The 11420-nt window shown below is 33.3% G+C and overlaps 1 protein-coding gene across 1 annotated transcript; it reads left to right on the forward strand.

Moving 5' to 3' along the window:
* The first annotated feature begins 609 nt into the window (after positions 1–609).
* LOC133183168 (ALX homeobox protein 1-like) lies at positions 610–3935 on the forward strand. The gene is made up of 3 exons (XM_061318118.1): positions 610–1417; positions 1612–1817; positions 3263–3935. Exons 1-3 carry the CDS (start codon positions 1195–1197, stop codon positions 3689–3691), a joined length of 858 nt encoding a protein of 285 aa, XP_061174102.1. The 5' UTR covers positions 610–1194; the 3' UTR covers positions 3692–3935.
* Positions 3936–11420: the final 7485 nt, after the last annotated feature.

Here is an 11420-nt window from a genome sequence, read left to right on the forward strand (position 1 = left end):
TTTTTATTTATTTATTCTTTTATTTTTTGATATTTTTCCCTGCCATTTTTAGTTGATTTTACCCTCCTTAATTATAATTTTAAAAGAATTTTATATAATTTTAAATTTCATTGATTAATTATTGCATGATTATATTAATTTCCTTCTTAATATTTTTCTGTTATTATAAACTGTAAAAGTAAGATTTGCGCGAATCTTCAATTCCTAAAATATATGGCTGTAATAAGAAACAAGTTTTGTTTATTTGTTTATCTATTTTTATCTATATCATGTTTTTATTTAACTTTTCGATACATCGGAAATTTATAAATTTAAAAATATTTACCCTTTTAAATTAAATATATAAAATATCAAAGTAAATGAAAAACAAATATAATTTAGATTTACTTTGTACAATCCAATTACTGAATAAAAATAATACTTGAAAAGATGCTAGAGCTGAAATTTTAAAATCTTCACATTTAAATGTGTTCATTGATAAAGAATTTAGTATATTAAAAAAGAAATTAAATTTACTGCCAGAAAGTTAGTACGTGTACAATTTTTTAATAAGAAAGTTATTCAAATATTTAAGAAACTAGTGCTGTCAGATCGTATTTCAGAAGAACACGACATACCTACCTATATTTTTATCAGTTTCGGGATCGGTATGTTATCATTTTTAAGATCATGTTTTAACGGTATGAAAGGAAAGCGCAAGAAATATTAAAGTATGTATGTTTTTATAATCAAATGATCTGTAAGGCATATTCTGCAATAAATATTACAATGGATGACAACTTTTGCAAAATGGTGATAAAGGGGGCGGAGCTTAGATCATCCGCTGTTCTTATTGGCTCGCGTAAGTAATTCTTCTTGCTCTAAAGAGTTTTAACAAATGTTATTGGCGCTTAATCCCTTGTTGCTGGAAGGACTGTCTAAGAAATTTGTGTTTAAATCAAAACTACACCCTTTTGACAAATTTTCAAACTGACATTATATCCGAACAATTACTGAGGTAGATCGCAGGACAAAGGGACCTATGTGTTTGTAATCAGCTATTGTCACCCAGGCGTTCTTCAGCCGCTGGAATAGTTTTAGATGACACTTTGTTGACGCTAAGAGGAAAATTGTTTCTTACAAAATCTTCGTATATAAAACCCCCAAATCAAGTGTAAAAACTATTTTCTGAAAGAACCTTGGAAACGCGGGAAAATGCAGCACTTTCCGTACCCGTACTCTGCCGAACAGCTCGCCTGTCTCCGGAACTACCAGATTGGACTTTTGGCGGCCTCTTCTAGAAGCACCAATCCCACCTTGTTCACCATCGACAACATTCTCTCCCCACGACCCCTCAGCCTCCAGCAGACGACACCCGAGGTTCGACCTCCGCCATATTCACTTTCTCATCTCACACAACTGCAGCGAGATTACTATGGTAATAACATTTTTAAAAAGTATTTTAATATATTTGAATATTTGGATTTTTGCTAAATTTAATTTTAATTTCTTAAAAATTTTCCGTCACCACAAACGTTGTAATTTTTAAAGCAAATTTTATTTTATCGCAATGCCTGTCTTTCGTCTTTTTTTAACCGCCATATTTTAATACATTTTTAAAATCTATTTCAGCACGGTATCAGCATCCTTTCCAAGGTTTATTTAATTCATTTGATTTTGACAAACTTGGACAAAAACGGAAAAGAAGACACCGGACGATTTTTACAGAAGAACAGCTGGAGGAATTGGAAAACACTTTCCAAAAGACGCACTATCCGGACGTCATGTTGAGGGAGGAGCTCGCCATGAAAGTAGATCTTAAAGAGGAGAGAGTTGAGGTAATTTACAGATCAGATTTTTTTATTATTTATTTATTTATTTTATTTTATTTATTTATTTTTTTTTTTTTTGAATAATTGTTTCAATAAAAAAAAAATTTTACATTTTGAAAAGGGTATTGCTTTGGAAGTAAAAATCAAACATAAATAGATTTATATATTTATTACAATTATGTTAAAAACCACCGAAAATTAAAATAAAAATTACATCCGTTTGCAATTTTTTTCGATATTTATTTTCAGAACTATATTTCGTGTAACTCTTTTCCCAATTCTATGGGGAGAAAAACGTTTATTTTCATTTTAAAAAAAGTACTAAATCTACTATGAATTTAAAGAGAATATTGTAGCAATATATATATTTAATATTTGTTTATTTTTCTAAACACACACTCAAGGTATTCAATGATTTTGTAGTTTGGCAAATCCATGGCGTTGAAAAAAAATCTTATCATATGTTTATACAAAATTAAGTGTGAGGTACATTTTTTTTTACACCTAAATGTCAATTGATTTCTTTGCTTATATTCATTATTCTGCCATGTAGATCCTATCGATAAGGCCATAAAGACATTATTAACCAATTTTTAACTACAAGGAAAATGCCACGAAAACATTTCTCCCAGTTTAGCCGTGAGCCGTCGGCCCCTGTGTACCGTTTTATCGTACAATCTTAATTTCATTCCAACATAAGTTCTGCCTATATCATCATATCGAGATACAAAGAGGTATTTTTCACTCCCCATAAATTTCTTTTTCCTATAATAGGGTTTTTAATAAAATGCGATTATGACTTGCACATTAACTCTTTAAAAATTGGGTTTACAAAGACTTGGTGTAGGTTTTCATCATACAATTTGTTTTTCATCCAATATCAAAGGGATTTTGTATCCTTATTTTTAATGAAAGAGTTTTTATTTTCTTTTTTTTCGATATTTTTTTTTTTATTTTAGTAATATCAATTTTTCTTCTCCTTCTTTTTTTATTTTAATTTAAAACTACACTTTAACGTCGAGGATTTGCATTAAAAACTGTTTTGACACTTTAATGGGATCCTTTTTCGTTAAGATGTGAAATGTTAGTACCCAGTTCAGATACTTTTTTCACATTTCTGTGACGCAACTGAAATGACTTTCTATTTACTATCAATGATCTTAAATTCAAAGATGATATTTTAAAAGATTATTCATGAAAAACATAACGCAAATCGTTTAAGTAATCCCATAATATTTTTATCTTCTGGATTTGAATACGATTAACGAGCTACAAAGATTTGGATCTTTTTTAAAGATTTTTTCCTTACACTTTCAAAATGACAATTTAAAAAGCAACCAAATTATTCCTTTTTTATGAGCGCAGGTGTTTGCAATAAAAATATTAAAATGAAATATACTTCTTTCGGATTATTATATGCAATTTACGATACATAATTGACTTCTTTGTAGGTTTGGTTTAAGAACAGGAGAGCAAAATGGAGAAAGCAGAAAAGAGAGGAAGAGCTGAGCAAATCGCGTGCAAAATCATCCTCTACTGGGGATAAAAACGATCAAAACAAAGACAAGGACTCTTCGGAAGCCCTCGGATCCAACTGTCCGGAAGGCATTGATGATGTCGAGGTTTGTGTTGATGATGACGTCAGTGAGGACTGTGCCAATTCCAGCGCTGCATTCAGTGAAAGCAGCTTCTCAACTAGCTCAGAGGACGAGGAGTCCGAACACGTAAATGACTGCAAAAGACCGAAACACTCCGATCAGACGAACTATAATCTGTCACGTGATCAAAGTGTTGATGATGGGGAACAACATTCAGACAGTGCAATAAATTCATTTGACAAAGCTAATCCTGGATGCAGTGGCCATGTCGGTTCAGAATGACAGCTTCCGGTTATTCATGTGGGTCCCCTTGTCAGTATTTGTATTTTGTCATCGAAGCTCATTTTTATTGGTATCCTCTAGACATTTGGATAACATAGAGGACATTAAGATCACATATTCCGTATGCTTAACACACCGTTCAGTAGATTTAGTCACGTGACTCTTTGTTGGCCAAATGCATTTGAACTGTTGTGAGATGCCAAAATTAGATTATGATTGTTGTTAATAAATTGACGTAAATATAGGTTATCTTAGTTATATGTGTTACAAGGAACAAACTTTTTAATTTTTTATGTATTCATTTATTCATTATTTGGGGGGGGGGGGGGTCTTACTAGAAATGTTTCTTTTGTTACATACCAATCTTAAAAAGAAACATTGATCCATGCGAATCAAATATGAAGGATTTTGCTAAATATAATTTCGATTATCTGATTTTTTTTTATCAGTTATTGTGTGATACTCTTGTAGGTCTAGATGTAGTGTTTTTATACCCCGGAAGATCGGGTGCATAATGTTTATGTCCTGTTCGTCTTCTGTCTGCGAAAACTCTAATATTTGGCTTCAACTTTTCAGCTGTAGTGGGTAAACTCTTCAAGTTTGGGACACATACATGTATTTAACTATTAATGGATTTCAAATGCTCACACTGTGTTTACCTGCTTGTCCGTGATTTTAAAGTATTTATATAAAATTATAAATACAATCCGATCGGTATCGGTATTCTTGTAGCCTTTAATATATTTATTTTGTGCTTATTCTCCGTGATTTTTGGCTAGGATTAGGATTGGCAGTGTAAAAGCACAAAACAATCTCTCGAGAAAGAGAATGATTCAGCACCACACTTGTATGTCAAAAACCACCAGTGGCGGATTTAAGGGGGGGGGGGCGCCCCCGGCGCCCCCCCCCCCAAACTGTCAAAGTTAGCGTAAATCATAGTTTCGCCACGAAAATGTAAAAATGTCTACTTGGTAGACCTCATTTTTACTCTACAAAATCTCTAGAATCCAGGAGCTTCCGGGGGCTTCGCCCCATGGGCCCCCACCAGGGCTTCGCCCTGGACCCACTGGGGGCCTCAAGGCGGCCCCCAGACCCCCTGCCTACTTTCTGCGCCCCCATAACTTCAATTCCTGGATCCGCGCCTGACCACTACCTTTGATAATTATAGTCATTTTCATGTTAATGCTGCAAATTAATTTCGAATTCATATCAAACATTGTAAAATTAAATAAAATCTTGTCAATATCAGTTTTAGAACTAAACATGTATTTGTAGGTCAAAAGGTCATGAGTTTGACTAATAAGATAAAATAAAAATTTTCAATTTCAATTTAAAATAGAAATAAAACAAAAGAGGAGATACATATTACATGCCATAATTTATAGTGATACCTCAGTGCATGGTATTCTTATCATTAATTCTTTCTTGGATATGACCTGAAATCAACAAAGTGCATTACAACCAGATATTTCTTCTTAGGTATGAAACTGCATATGCACAAATCATAAGTTTAACAACAATTTGAGCAGTGAGGGTTCTTTTACATGCCAAAGTGAGGCCAGCCATGGGAAAAAACTTTTAAAAGTTTATGGATGTTCTATGGCAAATGTAAAGAGGGTTGCCCAACTAATGCATAAATTAGGTTCGTCTCAAAATATTGTTACAGATATGTCCAAGAACTCTTGTTTACATCATAATTTGATCACGTTGTAAAATATGAATTAGTGAATGTAATTTTTTCCCAATATTAAAGGTTAAAAAAAAATAATGCGAACATTCAGAAAGAGAAAAAATACACCCTAATTTGGTTTACAGGCGCTATCTCTGGTCGGTCTGAAAGTTCATACGCAATCTGGTAATCTACAATTAATAAACAATAATAAACAGAGCAAATTATCAAAATAATATTGACACATGTTCCTATTATCATGTAAAACAAGATATTGCTTTCTGTTGTCAAAGCAGGACAACCCTTATCTTATATTAGAACTCCAATACCAGCAGAAATCCACTGTTGGTGGTATGAGTTTGTCAATCATGCTAATGCCTCTGTTTATCTCAATTCATTAAAAAAAATGTGGGATTACCTGTGTCTGATTATCATATTTCAGCTTAATTAACTTGTTGTTAATCACTCAACTTTAATTTACGCCCAGATAATGCAAAATAGAGGGGCCTGTTATCTTTGGATTACTGATTTCGTATGGAATCGACAAGTATAGGACCGAATAACAGTCAGGGGGAAATTGATGGGAGGATAGCGTAAGAGATCGTAAAAAATAGAGAACAGATCGGAAGGTAGGGAGAAGGGCTGGAATAAAAGACAGGAAACTGATGGGAGGGTACTGTCTTAGACAGGAATAAGAGAAGAAACTGGATGAGGGTAGAGTGAAAGACTGGGATAACAGAGGTAACTGATAGGGGGGTAGAGAAAAGGGCTAAACTGATGGAAATGTGGAATGTAGGATGCCGTAATAATTGACAACAGGTGGAAAGGTAGACGTTAGGACCTGGATAACGGAGAGAAAACAGATGGAAGGGTTGATTAAATTATACTAATGACAGATAGGAAACTGATTGGAGGGTAGAATCTAGGACTGGAATAACAGAGGAATCGGTGGGAGGGACGGGTGAAGGGAAGGATTAAAATAACATACTTATAGAGAGGAAATTGCTGGAACAGTTGAGTTAATTAAGGACTCGAATAACAGATAGGAAAATGGTTGGAGGGTAGAATGTAGGACTGGAATAACAGAGAGGAATCGGTGGAAGGGAAGGACAGGAATAACAAAGAAAGATTGAAATAACAGACTAACATAGAGGAAACTGCTGGAACAGTTAGGTGAATTACTGAAGTATAACAGAATAGATGGAAGGGTAGAATGTACGACTGGAATATGACAGAATGGATGGGATGGTAGAATATTGGACTGGAATATGACAGAATGGATGGGAGAGTAGAATAAAGGACTGGAATATGTCAGAATGGATGAGATGGTAGAATATAGGACTGGAATATGACAGAATGGATGGAAGGGTTGAATATAGGACTGGAATATGACAGAATGGATGAGAGGATAGAATATAGGACTGGGATATGACAGAATGGGTGGACGGGTAGAATATGGGACTGGAATGTGACAGAATGGATGGGAGGGTAGAATATAGAACTAGAATATGACAGACTGGGTGGGAGTGTAGAATAAAGGACTGGAATATGACAATGGATGGGAGGGTAGAATATAGAACTGGAATATGACAGAATGGATTTGAGGGTATAGAATATAGGATTGGAATATGACAGAATGGATGAGATGGTAGAATATAGGACTGGAATATGACAGAATGGATGGACGGTAAGAATATAGAACTGGAATATGACAGAATGGATGGGAGAGTAGAATATAGGACTGGAATATGACAGATTGGATGGGAGGGTAGAATATAGGACTGGAATATGACAGAATGGATGGAAGGGTAGAATAATGGATTGGAATATGACAGATTGGATGGGAGGGTAGAGTATAGGACTGGAATATGACAGAATGGATGTGAGAGTAGAATATAGGACTTGAATATGACAGATTGGATGGGAGGGTAGAATATAGGACTGGAATATGACAGAATGGATGGAAGGGTAGAATATAGGACTGGAATATGACAGAATGGATGGAAGGGTTGAATATAGGACTGGAATAGCAATCAGAGAGGTAAATGAGGAGAGGTTTGAGTAAAAACAGGAAAGACAGAGGAGGGGACTTATAGAATAGAAGAGGTATAAGGACTTACAGTTAGAGAACTTAAAAGATTAGATTATTAGAGGAATCATCTGCGCGTTCAATCGGGTTTAATGATTTTTCCAATTTTTGGCGATTCACATTTCTAAAACAAGTTAGAAGAATAATGTAAATAATGTCAGTCAGGCTATCGTTTGCTGGGTCGATCTTTGAAAAAAAATTTCGGATTTGATGACTCACTGACATAGTCTCTAGCTATAGCAAGCTGACTAAAAAAACATGAGTTATTTTGTCACATTCAGCTTTTGTAGTTCATCTCCATTGATTTAAATGTCTATTTCCACATCACTTTGTCTCTTTAATGGTATTCATCATTTTACAATTCTTCTTTCAGTTTATGTCCACAGATGAAAAACATCGAATATTTAGATACATGATTTTTAACATTTCATGATCAATATGTAATCTTTATTTCAAGATAATGGTACAGTATATATCAGAAAACGTTATCTTGCTGTAATATATCAGTGCATGTAGTCGATATCTACAGCTGTAAAACATTAGTAGTCGATGTCTAGCTGTAACATATCAGTAGTCGATATCTATATGTAACATATCAGAAGACGATATCTAGGTGTAACATATCAGTTGTCGATATCTAGCTGCATCATATCAGTAGTGATATCTATTTGAACATATCAGTAGTCGATATCTAGCTGTAACATATCAGCAGTAGATATCTTTATGTAACATATCAGTAGTGATATCTATATGTAACATATCAATATTCGATATCTAGCTGTAACATATCAGTAGTCGATATCTTTATGTAACATACTAGTATCAGTAGACGATATCTAGCTGCATCTTATCAGTAGCCGATATCTATATATAACATATCAGTAGTTGATATCTATATGTAACATATCAGTAGTCATACCTAGCTGTAATATATCAGTAGTCGATATTTATCTGCAACTTATAACAGCAGTCCTTTACAGACCCGTAGTAACGGTTTCTAAAGTGGGGGGGGGGGGATCCAAAAAAATCTAACAAGCCAAAAAATTAAACTGAACAAAAAGTGGGGGGGGGGGGATCGGTGGCAACTTCCCAAAAAAATCTGACAAGCAAAAAAATAAATAAATAAATACATAACCGTGCAAATCCTTGAATTTGCTAGTGCTCTACCTTACAGTGACAAAAAGTGGGAGGGGGGCAACCACCATTTAAAGGAACATTTACTATAGCAAAATACTATACACAGAAAATGGGGGTGCCCCCCCCTTCTACGGGCCTTCTTTAAAATTAGACAATCATATTGGTTTCACAACCGATACCATAACTTAATGTTAATGAACCTCTTATCCCCAATGCGTTGTGTTTGCATGGCTAGGGCTACTGCAAAGCTAGGGTTTTAAACGTTTCATAAAGTATTCATGGAAATTTTTACATATGTCAGATGATGAGGATATTGATGCTAGCTCTGTATGTTTTTAAATTATTCTCAGCATGGAAACAAAACAGAACGTACTTTTTCCAAATTTCTAGCCTATAGTAATTACTTATTTTTGTTTAATTTGTAGGATATGTTATTAGTTGAATACAAAGGACATTGCTGCAGAGACAATGTCTGAAATTAACGGCGCGGTTCAAAAACGGTGCATTTACGCGTCCACATTCCATATTGAAGCTATACAAATCCTTGCTAGGTAGATATGCTGTATCATGAATAAAAGATACAACTTATTACAGAATGCATTTCCACAATTTGGATTTACATAACAAAATAAGGTGCTATAGGTTTAAATGTTGTCACTGTTTTGAATACAAAAATGGAAGTTTTCGTGTATTTTTCTACTCTATAAAAATGATTGATTTAAAGTATGCAGAATAACCTGAGATAATGTCTGAGAAGTTCAGCGTTTTTTTTTCTTTTTCAAATTAAAATTCTAGTATTGTAGCACAGGCACTTGTTTCGGTGATAAATTTTGTAACCCATAGTTTAATAATAAAACAAGGTATCCAGCTCCGAATTACATGGAGTACCCCTCCCCAGAATCGCACTCATATACACTTTCAGAGGAATTGAAATGAAATGGTATGTGCTAATCCCCGGCAGAGATTTTGATTGGCTAAAAATCTGTTTCTAAAATTTATTATTATACTATTGATGAAAAAAATTATTACCGAATCAAGTGCCTGTGTATTGTATTGAATTATTGTTTTGTGCTTTTAATTTGTTAATTTTTTTATTTTTATTACGATTGAAAATGATGCAAATACAGTCAACAGGTTGTTTTCTAAAGCAGGGAAAATATCTTTATACTTATAAGCTCTTCTGAACTTTTTGTGTTACATCGTTGTATAACGTGTAACGTGTAAATAGAGGATATTCAATGTTTTATTGTTGGATATGTAATTTATTTCACGAGTGGGACAGGATTTTTTATATTTTCACGAGTGCGAAGCACGAGTGAAAATATAAAAAAAAATTCTGTCTCCCGAGTGAAATAAATTGCATATCCAACTGCAAAACATTGAACTTTCTGATTATTACATTTTCCTTGATTTCTCTGTGCCTCTGTCTTTTCTTAACACATAATCAGTGCTATAGGCTGTGACGTCATAGTTGAGCGGTTGAGACGTCATAGCTTAGAAATATTGTGAGATTGAAAACGTTGTAACATGGATTTTAGCAATATATTTGGGAGGAAATGTACAGTTTTAGTCTCTATCAAGATGGTTTAGTTACTATTTCTATCATATGGCAGGCCAGAAATCATTTTACTTACTTTGATATCCTTTCACACTGTGACAGAATATCATTTTGATATCCTTTCACACTGTGAAAGAATATCACTTTCATTTCATAAATAGGCCTAAATCACAGTATTTCACCATTGAAAATTAATAAAACGTGTTTCACTTACTCTTTGAAGTAACAGTTATTATCTTTTATTTTTATTTTTTTTAATTTTTCTAAAGACTTAGTAAATGCACGTCATAATTTCTATGGGAAAAAATATCGAATAACTTTTCCATTCGATGTTTTACAATAACAGTACAATTTGAACAAAGAAAATGTGATCAGATTTCATATAATCAGAATCAGTGTGGTGTTTTATGAAGAAGTGGATTGCAAACTGATTAAGGCAGAGATGATGAGCTCTTCCTTTAAGAGATTTACACGGTAAAATGCTATAGGTCTATTTATATGTTTCTTGAAAGTGTGACAGTTTCAAAGGCAAAAATGAAGTTCAAATATAGGCGGAACAGCGTTTAAAATAAAAATCATAGAATAAATTGGATTAGAGGACGAGAAAAAAAATATAGGGACCTAAATAAGATTTAAATGATATCTGACGATTAAAATTGTACAGTGTTGAAAGTAGTTTTGATTAGCAGGCATTCACCAATTAATAACAGGTATATATTTGGGATACTCTCCAGGTACTAAATATTCACTGTAATGACAGGTATATGTCAGTCTTTAAATTACCGTAGGTAGTAAATATTCACTGTAAGGAGCACTGCCAATGAAGGGGTTATATATATATATATATATATATATATATATATATATATATATATATATATATATATATATATATATATATATATATATATATATATATGCCAGTCTTTAAGTTACCGTTGGTACTAAATCTTTACTGTAAGGAGCACTGCCAATTTTCTTCAAAACTTTTTTTGATTCTATACGTAAAAATTGTTTCCTTTGCGCATTGGAAAGAACGAAAACACTTAAACAGATTCAATAAAGTTATTTTAAATCTAATAATCCAAACACTATAATATTTAATCCTACACGCAAAACCAAGTGTATTCTTTGTGATATGAAATCACAAGTACTTAAATACAAATCATACAACATAAATAAAACTAAGAGACCTAAATACAAAACTCTTTTCTTGAAATGCCAAGAAAAGTAGTCCGGATTAAATATTCGCATGTGATATGATATTATAGTCTAT

Source organism: Saccostrea echinata, unplaced genomic scaffold (genome assembly GCF_033153115.1).
Source record: "Saccostrea echinata isolate AGI-Se365-2 ecotype Australia unplaced genomic scaffold, CSIRO_AGI_Sech_v1 ptg000009l, whole genome shotgun sequence".
Classification (NCBI taxonomy): domain Eukaryota; kingdom Metazoa; phylum Mollusca; class Bivalvia; order Ostreida; family Ostreidae; genus Saccostrea; species Saccostrea echinata.